This window comes from Mastigoproctus giganteus, chromosome 10 (genome assembly GCF_048544385.1).
Source record: "Mastigoproctus giganteus isolate SK-2022 chromosome 10, ASM4854438v1, whole genome shotgun sequence".
In the NCBI taxonomy this organism is placed as follows: domain Eukaryota; kingdom Metazoa; phylum Arthropoda; class Arachnida; order Uropygi; family Thelyphonidae; genus Mastigoproctus; species Mastigoproctus giganteus.
In genome coordinates, this window is record NC_143584.1 from 179,255,376 (window position 1) to 179,280,388 (window position 25,013).

General features: G+C 37.5%; 1 protein-coding gene across 1 annotated transcript in view; it reads left to right on the plus strand.

The window, feature by feature from the left end:
• Positions 1-25,013, plus strand: part of LOC150079584 (polypeptide N-acetylgalactosaminyltransferase 1-like) — a 98,978-nt gene that overhangs the window by 62,748 nt on the left and 11,217 nt on the right. Inside the window, exons 7-9 of the mRNA XM_090383127.1 lie at positions 1,542-1,676; positions 8,498-8,611; positions 24,716-24,859. Coding sequence (XP_090239253.1) covers positions 1,542-1,676; positions 8,498-8,611; positions 24,716-24,859 — 393 coding nt within the window. The remainder of the gene's footprint in view (positions 1-1,541; positions 1,677-8,497; positions 8,612-24,715; positions 24,860-25,013) is intronic.

Consider the following 25,013-nt stretch of genomic DNA (forward strand, 5'->3'; position numbering starts at 1 on the left):
AGAAAATGAAAAAGACCTGGGAGTAATTGTGCAGGCAGATATGAAGTTTTCTGAGCAATGCAGACAGGCTGCCAGGGCAGGTCATGGGGTTTTGTCAATGATAGATAGGAATTTTGCTAGCAGGGAAAAGGAGGTGATTATCCCTCTGTATAAGGCAATGGTCAGGCCACACCTTGAGTACTGCATACAGGTCTGGAGGCCTCATTTTAGGAAGGATGTAGTTTTACTTGAGCGTGTACAGAGAAGGGCAACAAGATTGGTGATGGAAATGAAGGGATCCTCTTATCAAGAGAGGCTTAAGTTCTGCAAATTGCAGTGGGGTTGAGCACGCTGAATTCTGATGGGATCCTTCCACTTGTTCAGATTACGAACCTAAGGGGGCATAAATTCAAATTAAAAAAGGACAGATGTGCGGAAATTTGCCTTTAGCCAGCGTGTGGTTAATTGCTGGAACAAACTTCCATCTGTCGTTGTGGAAGTTGATAGGTTGAATAAATTTAAGGAGGAACTGGACAGGCATTTGGAGGGAATGGTGTGATTTTTTTTTTTGGCTGATGCTGCATAAGCTCATACACTTGCTTTCTTGCATCACATGCCACTACTACTACTACTACTACTCTGTAGCCAGGTGGGAAGGAGCAGCAGGGCGTAGCACATGCTTCTTGATTAGACCGGGGTTCAAGCCTGTCACCACCAAATACGGAGGATGCGGAAAGGTCAGGGAATGACCAAGCATATCTCGGAGCAGTATGGCCTTAGTTGCTAATGCTCCTAAAAACCAAATAAACAAACAGAAGCAAAAGCATTAGCAATATTTTTTTACGTAATAGTCGTAATAAAATATGTATTTTATTACGATAATTTATTGTGTTTGGTAATGTTTTGGTTACAAATGTGTGTTCAATCTTGGGTGGTCGGCACCTAACCCTATTTTTCCCATAGGGCCTGTTGTTTATATTGCACAAGGGTTTCTAGGAACACAACTGTTGTGCTATACGAGGACTGACTGTACTGTTTATTCATACTGTAACACTAGATTAAATAATAGACTGCAACCTGAGAGATTGATGCAGGACTCTTTTAGTGCAATTTTTCTCAAGCAATTCACCACATAAGTCAAATTTCAAATTATTATTTTAATAGTGCATGAGCTTGTTACTCATATCCATGTGGGATAGTTATGTGTAGCTTGTATTCACAGGCCAGTTTGTAAATTGTGGGATGAAAAACCCAGAATAACTCACAGGGGAAAACTCCTACTCCCTTTCTTGAGATTGGCTAAAAATCCAATAATTTTATCGATTAATAAATTATTAATCCAATAATTAGTAAAATAATTTACAATAAAAAATATAACACTGTTTTCAGTAAATTTTTAATGTAAAAAAATTAGGGTTCAAGTTACACCATTATAGGATAGAATATATTAAATCTGTTTGCTCAAGAAAAGTCCTTTAATTATATGTGTATTAAAGGATTTTTAAAGTTAGCTATGATTATAAATTGTATTTGGATGCAATAACTTTTATAAATTTTTTTAGGGTATTGAATATGGAGATATATCAAGTAGGCTAGCCCTAAAGGAGAAACTTAAATGTAAACCTTTTAGCTGGTACTTGAAAAATATTTATCCTCAGAAGTTTGTTCTTGACGAGAACGTTATTGGCTATGGAACAGTAAGTATAAAAATGTTAATCTTGAAGAATTTAATGTGTCAATGTACTTAATTTTTTTGAATTTTGCATTTAGGATAGATCTGTTTTAATTAAATTTTAATTTTGCTGTTTTTCTGCTCTCTATTGTAATTTATAATGTATAATATATTCAATAATTAATTTTATGCTTATTCTAGTTCATATTTTTGCCAGACACATGAGAATTATCTTTTTTTTAGTTAACAGAAGGTATTCTTTCCACAAAGTATCATTTTCTTCTTCCTTTTCAGTTCCTGTAGGGCATTCTTTTTTTCTTATCTTTCTTTCTATCATTTCTGTGGGCTTAAACTATGTTATCAGGAAAAAAAACATTAAATGCAGACTTGTATCTCACTATACTTCCACCATATGTCGCATAAAAGTATAAACAAAAATGTTTTTACTCTCATACAGTGGCCTGTTTATTTTTTTGGAAAGGGTGGGGGAAAGGTTAAACTCAGGTCCAGAAATTTCTTAGAAGCTAAGAAGTTTCAATGTAGGCTTCACATTATGGGAGTGAATTTGAAAAATGGCTAAATTTCAAGTTTTATGTATGCTTCATTTATTTGTAGAATTGAAGGTTTCTTAAGCTTACAATAATTACAGTGAAGTTGTAAACTCTTCTGGGTATGGATGGTTGTACCAAGTATTAAAAGAATTTCATTTATTTATAAAAATTTTCCTCCTTTCCTGCAGTTGACATAACTTTCAGGAATAATTCTGTGCTTGCCTGGAGATTATTAATGCTGTTTGTCAATCAGTTTGCAGACTTTAAGAAAGGATAGACTTCTTGATGCATTAGAAACAACTACTAATTATTAGAGAGAGCTGGTAAAGTTGGGACTTGGAAATTTTTACTTTATAGACGATGAATGAATCACATAGCATAACCAAATGAATTATCAAATAGTTTATATAACTGGCAACAAAAATCTACATATCTAAATATCTGTGCTACAAAAATCATAGAATAATAAAATTCTGCTGTGTGTTGGTAGATCTAAATGATTTTTTTTATGGTCAGAATTATGACTTTAATAAATTTTATAATCATAGTTATAGTTATGGGAGTGAGATTTGTGGGGGGAAAACTTAAAAAGCTGTTTATCTGTTTAGTGGTATCTATTCTGTTGCAGATGGCCCTCTGCAACAGAAATTTAAAGTAAAATTTGTACTTTGCTAGTAATAAAGTTCATAATTTCGCTGTTACAGGTAATCATAAACTCGATCAGTGAAGCACATATAAAACTTGTGATTTTATATGTGCTTCACTACTACAAATAATCACAAATTCACCATGGTTTTATTTCTGTTTTACTGCTACAAGTGGTTTGCATTACCACTTGTAGCAGTAAAACAGAAGCAGAGCAGCGGGTATCACTGGTGCAGCAGTTCACTTTACAAAAGAGAAGCATAGCTAAGCCTGTTTATGAAAAGTTCCACAAGCAAAGATATTTGGTGTAAAATTACACAGAGCAGGTATGAAAATGGGAGGGGGGAGTATGTCATAATGATATCATTGGTGTCGTTTAACTCTGGTTGGAGACCCATGATGTGGCCATCTACAAACTAGGGATAGCAATGCTGAAAGATTGCTGCAAAATATATATTGACGCTGGAGAAAATCATGTGAAAAATACATATTAATCTTTGTTACTCTTTCTTTCTTTAATGGTTATGTCATGAACCTATCAACCATCCCTTGTATATGTATGTCTTCCCTGGGTTATGCAGAATCAATTAATGAAATCCAACATTATGTGAAAAACCTTCAATAATACATTTTAAAAATCTGAGATATATGTATTGTGGTTGCATTCTTCATACACTGGTGTGCAAAATTTAAGGACCAATCAGGTTTTCACCTGTAGCTTCTCATAGGAGTGGCCTGGATATGGGAAAAGCATACCAAAGGAACCTCATGAGGTACAGAAATGATGAGGGAAACAACACTGACACAACAACGGAAACAAAACAGTACAGAGGGACTTTATTCAAAAATGGTAACATAGCACTGGCTGCCATGATACAGTGCCAATGCGCCATAAAACACCAAATCAAATCAAATCAAAATCAAAAGCCATGATACAGATGCATCACTGCCAAAGATGGAACAAAGGGAAGAAGTGGTCCTCAGTAGGAGATATGGCCACCCCTAATGCCGATACAGGCTTTGCACCACCTGTTCATACTTAGAACAATGTTGTTAAGTTCTTGCAGTAACATTGTCCATTCCTCTTTCAGTGCCATCTTCAGCTGGTGAACATTTTCTGGTGGATGTGGACATGCTGCTAGGCATTTCCCCAGAGCGTCCCATATGTGTTCGATGGGATTTAGATCGGTAGAACAGGCAGGCCAATCCATACGAACAATGTCCTCACTTTCCAAAAGCATATCACAGCTGCAGTGCGATGGGGTGTGACGTTATCATCCATAAACATGAACTCGGGGCCAATGGCACCTCAGAACAGATGCACATAGGGAAGGACAATACAGTAGCATGCATCAGTTACAGTACCACCTTCCAGTATCTGAAGTTGTGTACATCCTTCCAAGATAATGCCTCCCCAGATGAGAACACATCGACCGCCATATCAATCCCTTTCATTGATGTTTGCGGAGTGATACCGTGTGGCAACCTCGCGCCAGATTAGCTGACATCCAGAATCACTGCTGAGACTGAATCTACTCTCATCAGTAAAGAGTACTTTAAGTAAAGATTTTGTGGTTGTAACCTTTAGAAATAGTGTTGGTCCTTAAGTTTTGCACATCTGTATATAATATCAACACATTTCACAGCATTTTCATCCCATTTTATTTTGACTGTGCATAGCTAGTACTTTTTCACAAAATCATAACTTTTACTCCAACAACATGGCTGAAAAGCATGCAAAATTTATTTTAAAGGTGCTAGTGCTCTGAAGAAGAGATGTATGATTATGCTTGTTGAGGGAAAACTTGTTAAACATTATGAAAAAAAATAACACTATTAGCTATTATCTGTACATTATATAAACCATTGTTAAGCATTATGAAAGTGGCCAATCAGTAACTTTCACATTGTGTATCAGTATGGCTAAGTTGCCAGTGAACACTATAGCAAAAGACAAAGAGCATATTAAAAACATGGAAAAGGTTCTGGACCTATGAAATGATTGCAAAGTTGTGCCCTGAATTGCTTTACAAGATGGCAAATTATTAATTTTACAAATCAAGGATTAAAATCAATTTTTAAAGATTATTTTATGAAATAAGTAAAATATTTAATTTTAATTATTTTATTTTATTTACTGTATGCATCAGGTTTTTTTCTTTAACAGACTACCAAAACTAAGGTATGTAGGTAAAAATAATTTAAATTGATGATATTAAATTATTTTTATTATTTGCAGAATAGCTTCAACGTATATAATATGCCAATTGTACATATGTACTTAAGTACATGTGTACAGATTTACTTATGATAATTTCCAACATGCAGTGGCAGACAAAAACTGCATCACTTGTGAATTTTACAAATAATGTGGTTCGCGCTGCATTGTGAGTTGCAGAAATGTTTGAAATGCATTTGTTAAATGGGATATATATCTCAATGCATGAAATCCAATAAAAAAACACTATGCCTGATGTACCTAATTGCCATAAATATCTTCCCAAAGGGTAAAATGCAGAATTAATGGAAATCATGCAAATTGCAATCGTGACAACCAGACATACATTTTATTGCATTTACATGTACAAACTGAAATGACAAGTTAACGTAATAGTAGTATGTACTGTAAATCAGCAAAACAAGCCCTCAATATTTTGTTGTTAGAGGAACTCAAGCTGCAATTACAGCCTTGCAACGATCTGGCATGGAGTTACCACGATGTAGTAACTCTATGCCAGATCATTGCAAGGCTGTGTGGTACCACACCCTTACACAATGTTCTCCTGCAGCTGAATCTTACTTGTTGGCTTCTTCTGAGCAATTTTAGACGACATTATATACCAGCAATTTTCAATAGGGTTCAAATCTGAACTGTTGCCGGGTGAGTCCAACACTGTAATGCCAGCATTTCTGAGGTATGACTCACCTCAAGGAAGAAAAACGAGGGAAAATATTGGTGTATATTTTTTAAGCCTTGTGAGACAAGAAGACAAACTCATCATTAAATCTAAATAGCACAAAACTTACCAATTTTGCTGTGTGGCAAGGTGCTCAGTCCTGTTGAAAAATGAAGTTTTGGACGTCTCTATGGTGATCCTTAATAATGGCTTTCAGGCACTTCTCCAAGATAGCACTGTAGGTTTCTGCATTAGCCATTCCGTTAATAAACTTAATTTGCCCACCCCTTTGCTTCTTATGCATCCCCAGACCATCTGACCAGTGGGGAACTTTACAGTCAGTGTTATGCAGTCAGGATGGTATGTCTCCAATTTTCATCTTCTGATATATCACTCCCATCCGAGCCATGCAGGTTGAATTTCAATTCGTCAGAAAAGATGATGGTGTCCCATTGCTCTTTTGTCCATGAAACGTGTTTTAGCCCAACCAAGTCGCTTCTTCCTAATTTGTTGGGTCAACAAAGGCTTCTTGAGCTGATAAGCATGCAGACCACATTCCGAAAGCCATCTTTGGATAGTTCGTGTACTTGTTGCAACTCCAGAGGCCATCTCAAAGTCCAGTTTTAGATCAAGAGCACTAGCATGGCAATTACAAAGGCATAACCATTTCAAATATCGATCTTGGGAAGGCATAGTCACTCTCTTACGGCCTGATCCAGGCCTTCTCTTCACGTCACCGGTTTCACGCTTTAATTTCAGCACTCGGGTTACTGTTGACTGGTGGCAGCCTATTTTATCAGCAAAAGCATGCATAGATAGCCCTTCCTGGGACAGCGCAACAGCTACACTTTTTTTTTCTTGGTGTCAAGTGAACATGTGGAGCCATGCTTACACCTCCACAAAACCGAATACTAATGAGTGTGTATTTATAGAAACGACTGATGCAGTACCTTGCAATTACTGTCTGATGCAATACCTTTGCTTTGCAACAAACAAAATGACTGTAATCAAACAATATCTTATATGTTTCACTACAAATGTTACTTTTTCTAAGGTGATGCAGTTTTTTTGTTCTCCCCCTGTATGTAAAATTTAACTTACATAAGGGTTTGAAGAATCAGACCCTTTGGAAAGTTGAGGGCTATCTGTATACTGTATTTGATTATACAGATAAACAAGTGGAGATGGGGGAAACCCCTGGTGCCGTCAGACAACTAACACTATACAGATAAACGTGTTGTGTTAAGCACGTGCAAAATACAGTGCATGCTGCTTATTGTGATCACTGATAATGTTATCATTCATGTAATGTTATTATTATTATTATTATTATTATTTTTTTTTTTTTTTTTTTGAAGTCCTGATCAATGTATACTAATACATAGAAAAATCTCTGTTTATTGTATTCAGCACTTCGGTTTACATTATCACATTTTTGCATTATCATTATTTACTCATGTGCAGTAGAAGTGATTATGTAACATCCTGATTTTTTCTTGAACTCCAACATTTTGCATTTCTAGTTACTGCTGTTGCTTTATACGGTTCATATGGTTGTGTATCTGTACTAGTACCAACATTATTGTTTTACAGTAGAGCATTAATCCTTTTGTAATTCTTGATTTTAATATTTTCTTTTAATTGTTTTTAATGGTTTGTATTGATTTCCAGAAACATTATGATGGTTTCACTTTTATTGATGACTTTCTTGTAGAAATGGTGTAAGTCAGATACATAATATTTATATTATTTATTAGTATTTATTTATATAATATTATATATGCATTTCTGTACTGCACCAATAAGCAGCTCTGAACAGCTGCATTTTTGTTTCATCAGTTATTGTTATCAATTAACATGTTCACTGCTTCCTGAATGCAAATATGCAGCTTCTGATTTTAATCTACTTAGAGAGAAAACCACTCTACTTTTAGAACTTGTTTTTTGAATTTGACTGAAGAAAAATCAGATATTTTTGTCACACAACCTTCATTGGAGGCTGATTAATTCAATCATAATGAGAAGAAAGCCCAAAAATGTTTCTGCCCTTTTCAGTCCAGATTGACTCAATCTTGGGTCAGAAAGGTTGTCGGAAAAGTCAGCAGTGAAAGTTAAGCTGTATCCTGAAGTGATCACAATAGGTGGCATCAACTGTATTAATGACCTACAACATGAATGATTATAATCTTAATCAAATTCCTGTAAGGAAAAAAAAAACCTGTAAACCACTTTGTTTTGGAAACTCTCACTATCTTCAACACAGACATAGCAACAAAAGCTCTCATCTTTATGTAACACTACCACTGTGATTTCACCCACTTACATACAACTTGTATGTAATTTGTTTTAGGTAACTTTTTTACACTGGTTAAGAAACTAAGTAAACCTTAGAATTTATGGTCTAAACCATGGATGATTATGAAGAGGAATATTTATGGTCTAAACCATGGATGATTATGAAGAGGAATATGTGCATGTTTTACTTGTATATGCAATGGCAAAATGGATATGACTTATTTTAATGGATACATGAATGATATAGTTTTTATATAAATTATGATATTACTTAATCAAATATCTGGCTTGTTAGAACAACTAACCTAAAATGTCAACTGGTGTAACTCAGTTTAGCATTTCATACTGATATATATTTAAATCAGCATGTTTATGATTTTGAGTTTGATTCTTGAGACTTGTTTTTTTGTTTACATAATTTTTGTATTGAATTACTTTAGTAACTATGCTACTTCTAGGTTCGCAATCCTATTTCACGTTTGTGTCTAGATACTTTGAATCGAAATGAAGAGAAATCATCTCCTCTTGGCTTATTTCCATGCAAAAGTCATAAAGGCGTAGTTATGAACCAAGTGAGTTTTATTATTTGCTTAGCTGTAAATGGAGATACCTCTACTAGTAATGTGTTCAACAGTTTTTATTGTTTTGTTTTTAATCAATCTGGATGGATCAATTTCAAATTTATCCACCCAGAAGGAGTTTATATATTTAGTTTATATATGTAAAGATGTAGTTATTTATATAAAAAAGAAATTATTACATTTTCAAGTCCCAAACAACTCATTTACTCTGAGATAACCAGCTTCAGAATACAAGATGCAACTATACTGCATATAGCTTTCCTTCCCCCTGTGTTATAGTAAAGCTATGGTTCCTTTCAATAGTTGCTACTGCTGTGTGCCAAAATCTGGAAAATAGTAGTAGTGGCAAGTGATGCAAGAAAACAAGCTTATATAGCATTAGCCAAAAAAAAAAAAAAAACGTACACCCACACCTCACCCATGCTTACCCTCCAAGAATTTGTCTAGTTCTTCCTTGAATTTATGTTGTTGTTGTTGTTGTTGTTTGGTTTTTAGAAACATTAGCAACTAAGGCCATATTGCTCCGGGATATGCGGTGGTCATTCCCTGACCTTTCCGCATCCTCCATATTTGGTGGTGATGGGCTCGAACCCCGGTCTAATCAAGAAGCGTGTGCTACGCACTGCTGCTCCTTCCCACCTGGCTACGGAGGCGCCTTCCTTGAATTTATTCAAAGAAGGACGAAATTTTCAAGATTATAAATGATGCTAGAACTAGGGGACATAAATTCAAGTTACGGGGGGAAATGTTTAGATTGGACTGCAGGAAGTTTTATTTTAGCCAGCGAGTTATAAATTACTGGAATAAGTTGCCTTCATGGGTGGTAGAGGCCGACAGTTTGGGGAAATTCAAAGGTCATCTGGATAGCCCCTCGACGTGGGCACCTGTACGTGGTGAGGGGACCTCCCAGTGACGCTGCTGGACTTCCAGACTAGCATCACTGGGATCCAACGCCCACAGCCCACAGCCCAGGTTCCAGGCTTACATCAATGGAATTCGGCGTGTTTGCCGTGCGCTGCAACCCGTGGAAATTCGGAAAGGGGGATCCTGGTGGTTGAGGGGCCCAGCTTCAATACACCACTTTGGCCCCTGCTTCGACAAGACAGGTGGTCCTGGAAGGCCCGGCTAGGATCAATCGGCTAGTAGGCTCGCCTGCGAGGGTTAACCGTGTCAATGCCACGCCCCTACCCTCATGGTCCGAGGGACAGGATTCAGGCTGGCGGCGGTGCGGGTATAGTGTCTGGGTAGCCCTGGCGTCCCACTCCCGAGCGCATTTATTGCATGCCGGGTAGTGGGCGTCCCTTTGGGCTCCGTGTTGGGTGGGGAGCCCGGGCACTGAACAATTTAATAAACTCCATGAATCCTGATAAACTAACTTCTTCAGGGGCCCCAACCCGGTCCCTATCTGAAAACAGAGACAGAGAGTCAGATAGCATTATTGCTACAAAGAGGCAGCGAACCGAATTACCATCAGGGCCAGTCCCAAGGTTCTTAATCATGCATTCTACCAATGAGACACCGATTGGTAAAATGTCACCCTTTTTCATTCAAAAAGGGTTAGATGGGTTAGCAGGTTCACCCAAATCAGTTAAAAGGCTTCGTTCTGGAGACCTTTTAATTGAAACTAAAAATGACAGGCAATCAGAACATCTACTCCGAACAACATCAATCAGAGGAATCCCTATAACTGTGACACCACACAGAACACTCAATTCATCGAGAGGTGTCATTTCGGAGTGGGACCTTCTCGACGTAACCGAGGAGGAAATCTGCTCCGAATTAAAACCACAGGGAGTGATTGCCGTCAAGAGAATCACTGCGCGAAGGGATGGAAAAATTGTTAAAACCAGGAGCGTTATCCTGACTTTTAACTCTCCTAAACCTCCTGATGAGATTAAAGCTGGATACATCAACTGTTCAGTGCGTCCATACGTTCCGAACCCTTTACGGTGTTTTAAATGCCAGAAGTATGGACATTCTCAAATGGCCTGCCGTGGAGTCCTAGCATGCGCTCGATGCGGTGCAAAGGACCACGAAACAACAGCATGTTCAGCCGTAAAACCCACCTGTATTAACTGTGAAGGCGAACACCCGGCCTATTCACGAGCATGCCAGAGGTGGAAAGAAGAAAAAGAAATTCAACGGCTGAAGGCAGAGCTAAATATATCATACCAGGAGGCAAGGAAATCGGTCAAACCCCTGAATATCAACAAACCTACCTACGCCCAGAAGGTAGCAGGGAGATGTTCCGTCGGAACTCAGACGGACATGACCATTCCTCAAAGGAGTCTTTCACTCCCATCGCGCATTATCTCTTGAGTTCACAAAAACCTGCACAGAAGGACCAATCAGCTGCCACTCCTATATCGGTACCTCCTAATGCTCCACAAGCAACAAAGATAATTATGAAAGATAAGAATAAAAAAGGGGAAGTCCCCCCTAGTACCCAAGAAAAGATGGATGTCGAGCAGAAGGAGGTACCCGAAGATTCAGTCTTGGAACTCTTTGCGGAGGAAGAAATGGACACGGGACAGCGTCCATTCTTCCCCAAAAAAGATAAATCCAAGACTGATAAAAGTAAGCCCTCAGCACCTCGGAAGCCGCCTGATGGACCCACCAAGCCAAAATAATGGCTAAATTCCTACAGTGGAATTGTCATGGATTCCGGCGAAATATTGATGACATCAAGGCTCTCCTGCAAAAGCACGAGCCAGTTTGCTTTTGCTTGCAGGAGACATACCTAAAGGCAAATGACGATCCCACAATGCATAACACCACAATTTTTCGTAAGGATAGAATTACGGATGGCTCTGTACATGGGGGAGTGGCTATCCTTGTGGCTAACCAGACCCCAGTGCAGCCCTTACTAATTACAACTAGCATAGAGGCTGTTGCAATTCGCCTTACGGTGGGATTTTTATTAACTGTGTGCTCTATCTATTTGCCACCTGGGACTGACATCTCCCAGGCAGACCTTGATGATCTTCTAACGCAGTTGCCTCCCCCTTTATTACTTCTCAGGGATATGAATGGACATAACACCCTGTGGGGTAGTGCTAACATCAACGGAAGGGGACGAGTCATAGAGCGTATGCTCAATGACAATGACCTTTCCCTTCTAAATACTGGAACAAACACCTTCTTCCACATGCCTACCCGTACTTTTTCTGCCATTGATCTCTCTATCTGCTCCCCTTCTCTACTCCCTTCACTCACTTGGGAGGTGGAGGAGAATCCATACGGAAGCGATCACTTCCCCGTGATAACCTTGTTACACAGTGGGAGACCATGTCTTCCTTTTAGGTTACCACGGTGGAAGATTGATCAGGCTGACTGGACTGCCTTCCAACATCAGGCAAATTTTGATCTTAGCACAGTCAGTCAAGAGTCTATCAATGATGCAGTTAAGTACATCACAGAAAATATTGTCCAAGCAGCTGCGAATGCTGTTCTAAAAACATCGGCCCGGTTTCCACCATTTCCTAAACCTTGGTGGAATTCACAATGCACAGCAGCAAAAAAGGCTCAAAACAAAGCGTGGGGGATATTCCGCTGATATCCTACCACGACCAACCTTATAGCCTTTAAACGTGCACGAGCCAATGCACGATATATCCGCCGTCAGAGTCAAAAGGAATCGTGGATCCGTTTTACATCATCTATTAACCAGTCTACCAACTCTAAGGTAGTCTGGGATAAAATCCGGAAAATGAAGGGAAAATATACATCCCACCCTTCTTCAATCCTAGATTATAATGGATGCGCTATTGCAGATCCAACTGCAATAGCCAATGCTCTTGGGGAAACATTCTCTAACATCTCCGCAACATCCTCGTACTCCCCAGAGTTCCTGGTCCTGAAATATAAAATCGAAAAACAGGCACTTAACTTTAAATCTAAGAGTATTTATCCCTACAACGGGGATTTCACTATTCAAGAACTGGAAAGAGCCCTCGCTCTTTCCAAAGCAAGTGCCGTTGGACCAGATGGCATCCATTATGAAATGATTAAAAATCTTTCACCAAAATCTATGGATTGTCTGCTCCTTCTGTATAACAGAATCTTTACTGAAGGCCAGTTTCCGGACTCCTGGCGAAAGGCAATCGTTCTTGCCTTCCCTAAGCCAGGAAAGGATCTAAAAGTCACCACCAACTATCGTCCTATTGCTCTGACTAGCTGTCTGTGCAAAATCCTGGAGAGAATGGTTAATTCTCGTTTAATATGGTATCTAGAATCAAATGACCTTCTCTCCAACATCCAGTGCGGCTTCCGAAGGAACCGGTCCACTTTGGACCATCTTATTAGATTGGAAGCATCCATCCGGGATGCTTTCCTAAAACGCGAACACTTGGTGTCGGTGTTCTTTGACATGGAGAAAGCGTATGACACAACTTGGAGATTTGGCATTTTAAAAGATCTGCATAGCCTTGGCCTTAGGGGGCAACTCCCCATTTTTATTAAAAACTTTTTAGCCAATTGAACTTTCCAAGTACGTGTGGGATCCTTACTCTCTCGTCCCTTCAGCCAAGAGGAGGGAGTACCACAAGGATCAGTATTAAGTGTCACGCTTTTTGCCATCAAAGTCAATTCCATCACAGAACAACTTCCTCCAACTGTAAACTGTGCCCTCTATGTTGATGACTTTAGCATATTTTGTCAGTCGTGCAACATGAGGGTTATTGAAAGACAACTGCAGAAAGCCATTGATCGCCTTAATTCCTGGGCACTTGCTAATGGCTTCAGGTTCTCGCCGGAGAAGACCGTTTGCGTGCACTTTTGTCGCAAGCGTAATCTTCATCCTGAACCTGAATTAAGGCTCGGACAAAATGTTATTCCAGTAGTGTCAGACACAAAATTCTTGGGACTTGTGTTTGATAAAAAGTTGACCTTTCTCGAACATATTCGTCAACTTCGTACAAAATGCACGAGGGGACTCAATATCCTCCGCTCTCTCTCCTCAACGCGTTGGGGCGCAGATCGATGCACCCTACTACGGCTTTACCGTGCACTTGTACGACCCAAATTAGACTACGGATCCCAGGTATACTCTTCAGCTAGAGATAGTGTCCTCCGATGGCTGGACCCTGTCCACCATCAGGCTATCCGTATCGCTACTGGAGCTTTTCGAACATCTCCTGTCCAGAGCTTATACGTCGAAGCAAACGAACCATCGTTATCCCTTTGACGTAAGCAGTTATCTTTAAACTATGCTTTAAAGTTGAAATCCCTGCCAGACCATCCTACGTGGGCATCCGTTTTTGAGCCACGTTGGGAAAACTTGTACAATACCCGTCAGACTGCCAACCGACCTTTTGGTATTCGTGTCCAAGAGCTAATCAGAGAATTTAACGTCATGGTAGACAAGGTGGCACAAACACCAAAAGAAACTCCTCCACCCTGGCATGCTCATCCCCCACCGTGCGACTTTTCCCTTAAGAAATGGGTAAAGTCTGAGACCTCATCATCTGTCTACCAGCAGCTCTACTCTGCACACCAAGCTGAGTACTCAGACTTCCTGCCCGTTTACACAGACGGCTCGAAGTCTGAATCGTGCGTAGGATCTGCTGCTGTCTTTCCGGACACTATAATATCTCAGCAGATTCCTCCCGAATCCAGCATATACACTGCAGAGCTGTATGCTATAGAGCTAGCCTTGGATCACATTCGAACATGTCAATTCCAAAGGTCAATAATATATTCCGATTCTTTGAGTGTATTACAGGCTTTATTATCTACGAGACATAATTCTCATCCAGTTCTTTGTCGGGTTCAGCAGAAGAGACATTCTCTTCATGAATGCAAGTTTGATATCCGCTTCTGCTGGATTCCTAGCCACATTGGGATAAAGGGAAATGATTTGGCTGACGCTGCAGCCAAATCAGCAACACCCACTCATAATCGTTGCCTGTCAGTCCCCTATACAGACTACAGGCAAATAATACGCAAAAAGATATATTCCCAATGGCAAGAACTATGGCACAGACAGAGAACAAATAAATTATATCAAATAAAGCCTGCAATACAAACTTGGCAGTCTAGTCTGCGCAGGAATCGGAGCGAGGAAGTTGTTCTTGCTCGACTCCGCATAGGTCACAGTCATCTGACACATTCTTTTCTGCTGAGGGCGGATGACCCTCCTATGTGCGAGTCTTGTGACACCGTTTTAACTCTAAAGCATATTTTAATAGATTACGTTCATTTTATCCATGTTCGCAATATACATTTTACCGCTTTTACTCATCCGACTGAGCCTTATAAACTCAGTCGGATTTTATCAGACAACGACCACGTGTCGGCAGTTTTTAAATTTTTAAAAGCTATTAATATATATCCACATATATAAATAACAATTTGACGAGGTAACCTTTTTAAAGGTTACCAGAATTTATCTTTATTGTTATTTTAATCGTTTCTTGGCGCAGTATAACCTTAGTTGTTTTTGCGCCAATAAAATCAAATCAAATCAAAATCTGGATAGTACTTTCAGGTAAGGGAAGCGCATAGGATGATAGGTTTAATTTCCTTTTTTTTATTAATTATTATTATTTTATTTTATTTATTTTTTGTTTTTATCATTGTTTTGTTCGGATTTTTTTTTTTTTTTTGGCTGGTGCAGCATAAGCCATAGGCTTTCTTGCACCGTGCGGCCATTACTAATACTAATACTATTCTAATAATCAACCACTTGCTGGCTAAGGCAAACTTCTGCACATCTATCCTGCAACCATCCTTCCTCAATTTGAATTTTAGCCCCCTTGTATGTAGCAAAAGGAAGAATGTCATCTACATTCAACTTACTCAATCCATTCAAGGCTTTAAACACCTCAGTCAGATTCTAGGTGCCTAGTCTCCAGATGCCGCAATTTGCAGAACCGAAGCCAAAGTTTTTTTAGGTAAGGGGCGTTGTTCCCTTCACCAATCTGGTTGCCCTTCTCTGCACTCATTCCAGCAGATCTACATCCTTCGTAAAGTGAGACCTCCAGACCTGTAAGGGTACTCGAGTTATGACCTAACCATATACAAAGGGATAATGATAATCACCTCCTTATCCCTACTAGTGAGGTTTCTGTATATTATTGACAGCACTCATGAGCTGTCCTGGCAGCACGCTTGCACCGTTCAGAGAATTTCATATCTGACTGCACAGTTACCCCAAGGTCTTTTTCATTTTGTACTGCCTTGAGTATAGTTCCACACAGTTGATAAGTTACTCTGAGATTACTGCTATCCACATGCAGTACCTTACATTTGTTACATTTGTCAATGTTAAACTTCATCTGCCATTTCTTGGCTCATTGACCTAATTTTTCTAAATCTTGTTGCATTAGCATACCATCATTACTATTATTAACTGCTCTACCAACCTTTGTATCATATGCAAACTTCGACATTAAGCCTGATATACCTTTATTAATATCATTAATAAATATTGAAAACAACAATGTGCTCAGCACTAAACCGAGGAACTCCGCTGATAATATTAGTCTGCAAAGAGCAGTGCCCATTGATAACCAGTCTGTCTTCTTCCACTTAACCATCCCTTTATCCAAAGCAGTAACTTGTCCTTAATGCCACATTGCTCCAGTTTGTACAGCAGTCTTTTATGTGCAACAGTATCAAAAGCCTTCCTGAAATCCTAGTATGTGATATTAAAATTATTTTTTGCATCCAGTGTTTTATACTTGTGGTATAAAACAAAAAATAAAAAAGTGTTCATGTAAGTTTACATGTTGTATCATCAAGGTAATTTGTATGTTGTTATGATCCAATGAAATGTTACTGCTTAAAATAGAGTCGATTCCGGTTATTTGGGACACATTGGGACTAGTGCATTTTGGCCCGATTAAGCGGCTGCCCCAATTATCCGAAGTTTCACGTAAGTAGTTAAAAATACAATTTACCCCCCCCCCCCTTTACAATTAGTTCACTGTACAATCAAAACACGTTACGACGAACTCAAAATAGTACAGTACCGTTCACTATACGATGTGCAGTAAGCGCCGGTCATTATGATCACGTTTGTGAATTGAATTTTAATTCTATTAAACAGCGATTCTAATTAGTGAAAATAGGAGGAATATTATCCACAGGCTATAAAAGTAAAGATATATTAAGCACAAATTTACCCTTTATTACCTTACCAATTAAAAAATTAAATGATACGTGATGATCAGAATAATTAATACATACTGTAATATGTACATACTAACTAAACTAGTTGACATTTCTGTTTACTGACATTTGTTGGTGGGGGCTGAAATTTAAAACAGTAAAAAGATAAGCAATCAATAACAAAGAACACAGCACACACAAATTGCAAGTAACACAACACGTGCAAGTGAGAACGGAGTAACAAATTAGGAAGCTTTAAAAATAGGAATGAAGAGAAGATTCTGAAAATAATTTTTTTTATATGATTGAAGATACCATGGAAGTGTAAACACATTTTACCATAATAACCCACAGAATTCCAGCTGTTGGTATTACCGCAAATTCAATAAGATCGAGTTTACTGTCCGTTTATTGCACTAACAGAAAAGCCCAATAAAAGGTGACTGCTAATTGTTTTTATTGTTTTATGGTTGTGACCTCCAGAAATCCGACCGAACTACGTGGTACGGTCGGAGACAATCGTAGGGTAATCTCCAGTGCTGTGGTCTCCTGCCCCGATTAAACGGCATTTTGTCCCAATTAAGCGAAGTAAACCCTGGCTATTTTCTCGATTGGTTTTTGTTTTTTAAGATTTGTCCCAAATAAACGGCTGCCCCGATTAACCGGTGGCCCAAATAACCGGAATCCACTGTATTTAATACATTTATAGTAGAAGCTGTATGAATTTGTGAAAATGGATTTACAGTAGTGCTCAAAAAATTGCATTACCTCATTTTTTAGGTTGTTTGTCCTTATACTGGCAGCTAATCTTTTATAAATAGCTGAAAGGACATAAATAATAATAATACACATATGAAACTGTTAATTGCAGAAAAATTTACTTTTATGCCTTATGGGTAAAAATATAACGAAATAAGTAATTTTCTCCAAAATAACATCATGTTACTTATAGTTCATATAATAACAAAAATTCTATCAACTTGTTGATATAACAAAAGTTATATCAACAAAATGCACTAATATTTTGTTGGTCCATCCCTTGCTTTGATAACTGCTGCACATCATTATGGCATCGACTGGATAAGGTTTTGGGAAATCCCATGGCACCAAATAGGGTTTAATGTCTCTTGCAGCTCTCTTAAGTGTTTTTGGTTTCTTTTGCATTTCTGAAATACCCATTTTTTTCCAAATGGTTTTCAACTGGATTGAGATCTGGATGGTTCCCAGGCCATGTTATGTGCAAATTGATTTTTCCTTCAACCATTTTTGGTATGAAACATGTATGATACCTATGGGCATAAAGACAGTGAAATAAAACACATTTATTTAAGCAAGAACATTTCATAAATTTAAAACTTTTGCTAATTTTATGAAGTAGAACTAGATAGAACTAATTTTTTGCCAATTTTATGAATACAATTATTGATTGACTGAAATACAAGAAATGCATTAAAATTTATGACATTGACTTCTTCACATACTTCATACTTGGCTGCTGGTTAGCCTTGGACATGTTCTTTCTCTTTCAAAACAAATAACTGACATAGTCAATTTCAGATGGCCTTGGTTGAGCTTGTGCTTAATATCACACATCTTTTGTTTACATATGCAACTGGCCTGATATGTTTTTGGCCTGAAACAGGGGAAGTTGCATATGTTGCATTTACCTTCAACTTAAGGAACAAAAAGTGTAGGGTGTTAAACAATTACAAAATTCTGGGTGGTGTGTTTAATTATTTTTGGCATACATGTGGTGTGGCAGTATCAAAAAAGTTTGAAAACACTGGATTGAGAGTGTCTGTTATCAAATGCAGTGAGCAGTCAGAGAGAAGAGAAGAATTTTTTTACAATTGGGAGGAGGAATCTTATAAACTCCTCCTACCCAGTTGCAAAAATCAGAAGGTAGACGGCAAGATGGAAGCTTGCTTAGAACCCCTTTATGCCAAACACAATCAAAAGACTTAGAAATGTCAAGAGCAACCACTTGAATTTCTTCAGACTTTTTAAAGATTTTTGCCTACATACTAGCAACACAGTATGACCTTACCTGAGTGATCAGTTTGAAAGTAGAGAGTTAGACATGCCACATATATGCAATTCTATGTGCACACTAATCACTCTATACCAGTTCTTATGGTTTCTGTCTTATGACCTCTGACCCTATGTGATTTTCTCAGACCATAAACTTTATTTCATTATAAACCAAGATATCGCCAGTAGATGGAATTCATAGTGTGGTGTGGTGTAGTGATTTTTGAGTTACCATTCAGACAAATTTAAATCCATCCAGAAAATTTAATGGATTTTCATTATATAGCAAAGTGTTTATTCTAATAATTATTTACTTGCATATCATTTTTGCAATTATTCCCTTTATGAGGAACTTTACAAGGTAACCATGTCTGTGTTTTTAATAGTAAATGGTAGATATTTTAAAAGTTTGATAACAGTGACATTTGAGATAAAGTCAAGATTGTATTTTGAAAATTGCGCAGGGTGTCTCTTAATACATATAAAATCCAACTGATGCTATTATTAGCAGCTAAGCATGGACATTGTTTTTTTTTTTTTTTTCATCTACACTAAGCATGAGATAGAAAAAACCAGCACATTGTTTCAACAAATTTTATTAATTGGTGAAACATGTAGTTTTTTTTTGTTTTTTTCCATTAATCTGAATCTATTAAAATGTATGCTTTGTCATTTTTAGCATAGGCCAAGGAAATTTGCAGAATTCATTCACAGCTTACAAGTTGCATGTTGATAAAACAGGTAGTTTTCATTATTAATAGAAAATCCAACACAGATAGCTGGTTAGGTTTTTCAGAGCAGATATCTTTTATTATGACATGTCATGATAAAAGATATTTGACATGTTAATTTGCCTGTCAACTAATTTCATTCACTGAAGTTATAAATTCATATTGTGAGTTCTTATATCCCTAACTCCTATCTCCCGAAACTGCTTGGGAATACTTACATTTGGCTGCAAATTCTTCCAGGCCCCTCCATGGCATATTCAGGAATATGCTTATGGTTGGCTATAACGATTATCCAAATATTTCTTTGTTCAGTTTTAGAATTGGTTAAGGAAATTTGTCAATTTAATTCACAGGAAAGAAAAATCAGCTTTATTCTAAATCTGGCAGTTGAATTTTGGAATGTTTGGAATGTTTTCTTAACCTAAAATGATATCCAAGCTCTAATAAATGGCAATAAGGTCACAAAAGTTTCATCTCACACAGATCTTGGTCTCACCTGGGACGAAAACCTTACTTTCCAGGATTTCATATATACAGAAAGGAAAACATATGCAGCTTTCTGGGCGATCAGGCAGGAGCTTGTTTGCTGCCAAAATACGTCCCTAATATGCAAATATATTGAAAGGTGTCTCATGCCCATCACTTTATATGCATCTGAGTTATTGTCCTCAGCCCCATCAAGTATTGTAAAAAAATACCAGACAATTGAATATTGGGTTCTGAGGTGGTTGAACAGGACCCATGGGAACCCGTTCACCATCTCTAGGTCTATTCTACGTGCAAACATGAACATGACACCGTGGAAAATCAAAATTCTGGAAAAGAACCTCATCACTCTTGCCAAACTGTTAACTAATAGGATTGATTCTCCCAACGTGCAAGAAATAATCTTAGCCTCAAGCACCCATCCAAGAGAGCGACATAAACAACAATATAGGTTGACTCTCACTAACCTTGTCCGCCTTAGAGATATGTTCCCAGCAAACAATATGGAACATTTCAACAATCTGCAAATTAACCCCAATGAACTATTGGATGATAAAAAAATACAGGAAGAATTGCATAGAAGCACCGACCTCCAGTGAATCTCGACAAACACGATCAAGTCACTCCATTTACCAGTCCATCACATGCCATTGACAGACGCACAAAATTCTCTGAAGTTCAAGACTTTATGGCTGTCTTTTAATAGACTGTAAACTGAATTTATATTGTAAACTTAATTAATTCCCAGTATATATGTTTAAATATGTATACACATGTTATCCCAACTTCAGGTTGTCAAACATTATCTATTGTCCTTGTAATGTACAGTATGTATGTATGTCTGTCTTTTTCACTTATAATTCTATGTACACCCTTCTAGCCCACTAGCTGTACAGGGGGTGAAATCAAGCTTAATAATAATAATAAAATAGCCAAATACAGTAAACCCCCACTATTTGCGGGGGTTACGTTCCTGAGAAATGTCACGAATACTGAGTTATGGCTCCCATAATAATAAAGGGGTTCCGTTCCAAAGTATGAAATATATAAGAAAAACTAGTCTAAAATTTTGTCTATGTATGTATTATATGTACCTTCATAATATGACTATGTACATAGTGAAATGCAAGCATATGGCATCGAAATGAAAATAAGAAACAATTTAATATTAAATGTAATATTTATTAGAAATTTCAAACAAATCTTTCAAACCAGTGCCTTTGCTAGCAAAAAAACTTATCTCGCCAGTGCTATCACCAGTTTCGCTAAAGTGTTGATAAAGGAGTTTTGCGTTTTCACGAATGATGAGTGAACTTAACGGAATTTTATTTTGAGTTCGGTCTTCTATCCACAGATTTAAAGCCTTTTCCATTTTTTCTAATTTAACATCACGAGTTACAGAGCAAATTTTTGGAGCAATTAGCACGTTTTCACGGACACTATGGCGGATTTTTTGATTGATCGTACCGTTGACTCATTGATTTTATAATGTTTTGCCACTGAGGAGACACTTTCACCATTAGAAATTTTATCTAATAACTCAATTTTATTCGCTAATGTCATCACCTTCTTTGATATTTTCACATTTCTCTTGTTATTCGTAGCCATATTTTTGTAGGGGTTAGAAAGAACTTGTCCACAATAAAGTCACTTTCTTCCGACACTCGAAAAAGTCTGTTTTACACTGCAGAACGGCAGATTTATCATTTTTGTAAGCATATCAATTTATAAATTGATAAATTTATTCAATTTATAAGCATATAAATTAAAATCAAATGACGAAACCTTCCATGACAAGTGCATAACACATACTGAACAAGGATTAGCGAGAAACATCCACGCTCGCGATTTTGTCACCCCTCTCCCCCCACCCACTGAGCGCTGTTTTGACCGGGAAAGATAATTTTAGCCATGCCCATGTTTTTTATGGCGGAAAATATTCACGGCGCTTTAAAATTCACATTTTTTAGGTTTCATTTTATATTAAATCGACGATCGCAAATAGTGGGGGTTTACTGTACATCCTCACACACCTAACCATTTTCTCAATCCTAACCTACAAATAGGTTATGTTTGAGAAAAATTGCCTAAGAAATTTACAGGGAAGGATAGTCACTGAACTAATTTGTGTATTTGCTGCAAAGCCATTCCTTTTCCCTAAATCTTCATGCAGAATTTGATGAATTGTCTCCTTATTCATGTCCAACTCATCAGCCATCATTCTGAGGGTCAAACATTGATCTCTTGCAATAATTTCCTTCGTTTGCAACTCTGTCCTCATTTCGAGAGGTTAAGGGATGCCCACTTCTTGAGTCATCGCAAACATCCTCACTTCTGTCTTATACCGTTCATACCCATTAGTACGACTTAATGTTTCAGCACAATAAACAGTTTTTAATATCGGGTTTCTATTGCAGATTTTCCCAAAATTTGATATTTGTTCGTTGCTCCATTGCAAAATCATGACACAGAACGTTAATGCTATTAATGAAACTGGTTGTTACTTGCAAACTGTCACCTTACTGGGCAATATATGCTGGAAGAAGTTAGAACTAACATACCACATCCCTTTATTTTCACTCATCAAACATGACCGCAACAGCACCAGTCCGGAACTTTATTACCATACCTCATATATATATATATAGCGTAATATTGCCTAAGTTGCTGATGGGCCTAAACCTAGAACAACCAACCTATTCTATACAGTATGGGTGGTAGCCAGACCTTGATCCATGAGCAGAAAATGGGGAACTTAATACCATGAACTGCATTTCTTGGAGAAACATCAGCTGAAGCAATTTAAGCTTGAAAATAATAGTTTGTATTTAACAGGAAATGAAAGAACTCACGAATAGTAACTGAATATCTAATGATTTTAATACCCAATGGATATCTTTCAAGAAATATGCATGTTCTCAAGTCTTTAAAAACCATCTTATTTGGCTCTCAAAAAGGTGTTCTCTATATTTGTATTTTATTCTAAAGTTTGGAATGGGACAACTGTTTCTACATGATCATGATTGCTAAGTTAATCAAATGAAACAAAATACGCATATTATTTTATTTATTTATTTTTTTTTTATGAAAACCCCAAACACGAGAGGTATTAGAACCTATAGTACTTAGTACCTTGCATGGTTGGAGGTTGAGAAGACAAAAGAAGATATTTGTTGACATAGACTTGAACTTCTGTAGACTAATTTTCAGGAAATACTTATGGGGAAAGGTTGTTCCAGAAAACGGCAGTGGAATGAATAAAAGAGGAAGATGAAAAGTTGGTTCTGTGAGTTTGAAGTTGGACAGTAAATAGATGTTGGCTGGTGGCGGCACGTGTTCAGAGTGTTTTGAAAGAGAGAGAGCAAGAATTATAGAAGCCAATTCAGAAGAACAATACCCATGGAAATATCTGTAGAAAAGGCATTCAGTAGAAACAGTACGACTATGTGACAGAGAGTGGAGAGACTCTGTTAGAGATGAGTCATTAATTAACCTAACTGCACTCTTCTGAATGGAATCTAGAAGCCTGAGAGAGGTTTTGGGAGCATTGCCCTGATGTGGGAATAGTATTCATGGTAGAGCAGATTTGTGATTTGTACAGCATGAACAGCTGTTTGGAAGAAAAGTAACGCTGAGAGCGAAAGAGAAAACAAAGTTTTTTAGATGCAGAGGAAGCAATATTTGTAATTGTGCTTGTGCCAAGAGAGATTAGAAGTCAGGGTAATTCCCAAAAGAGATCATCTTGCATAGAAATCAGAGTGTAACCAAAGATAAGCATAGGAGCAGAAGAATCCTTTTTCAACTAAGTTGTCTTTGTTCCACTGGAGAATTACCCGGAGATTGGCATTTAAGGAATTGGTAGTGGATATTCAAGACGTTGAAGCTGACTGAGCAGGGCAAGGTTTCTCAAACTGGAAAGTGGAATGCAATGTACTATCATCAAAACTATGGATAGGATTTCCAATCAACAGAAAAAGGTCATTAATATACAAGAGGAAAGAACTGAACCTTGGGGGAAACCAGTGGAGAAGTTAGAAGGCAGAGAGCCGTCTACCATCACCCTCAGTGAGCAGTCAGAAAAAAAAAACTGGATAACCAAATACAAAAAACAGTTGGCAAACCATAAGAATCTTGTTTAGAAGACCTTTAATGCAGACACGATCGAAAGCCTTTATGATGTTAAGAGCAACTGTTGTGTTTCACCGAACTTTTCCATTGAATTTGTCCATAAATGGATAATTAATCAGATTTCCCCTTATCAAACCTGAAAAAGAGCACCACCATGAACTGGAGAACAGTTAAGTTCTCCAGTTCATGGTGGTGCTCTTTTTCATTAAGCACATAACCAAACTGCCTGTATACTGGCTTTTCTAGATTAATAATACATACAATATCAAAAATCTGCCATATTGGAGGAAGTTGCAAATACTGAAATGGATCATCTGTAGTCCTTAAATAAATTGTCATAAAGAAGTAATATTTCATTCTTATGTTATTTTTTGACACAGAAAAACAAATTTTTAGTGTCATGCTACAGGGAAAGCAAGTTATGCAAGAATCTTAGTGCCACATTAATTTAAACACATTAGTGCATGATATCACCAGTTAAAATAATATTTACACATGCTTTTGTTAAATCTAAAAATTATAGTTGAAGGCTTTTACTATTATTGCTGAAATATGCAGAGAAGGATTTTAATTTTTATATAGACAAGGTTTTTAATTGATTTTTAAGATGTTGTCACTCACGCCCACTGGTGAACTCCGAAAAGAGGAGAACTGTGCAGAGGTATCTCCTGACAGCAATGAAAAATACAAGAAAGTACTGATGTCAAAGTGCCATGGAAAGAAAGATGATCAGGCATGGAGTCATGAAAAGGTATTTTGATTTTTGTGTTAATATCAAACCTAAAAAAATATTATTTTTTTTCTGAAATTAGAAATGCAAATGAGTATTATATCAGAAATGAAACAGTATGATTCTATCTTTTGGCATTTAATTTAGTATTTAAAATGTAGTATAATTTCATAAA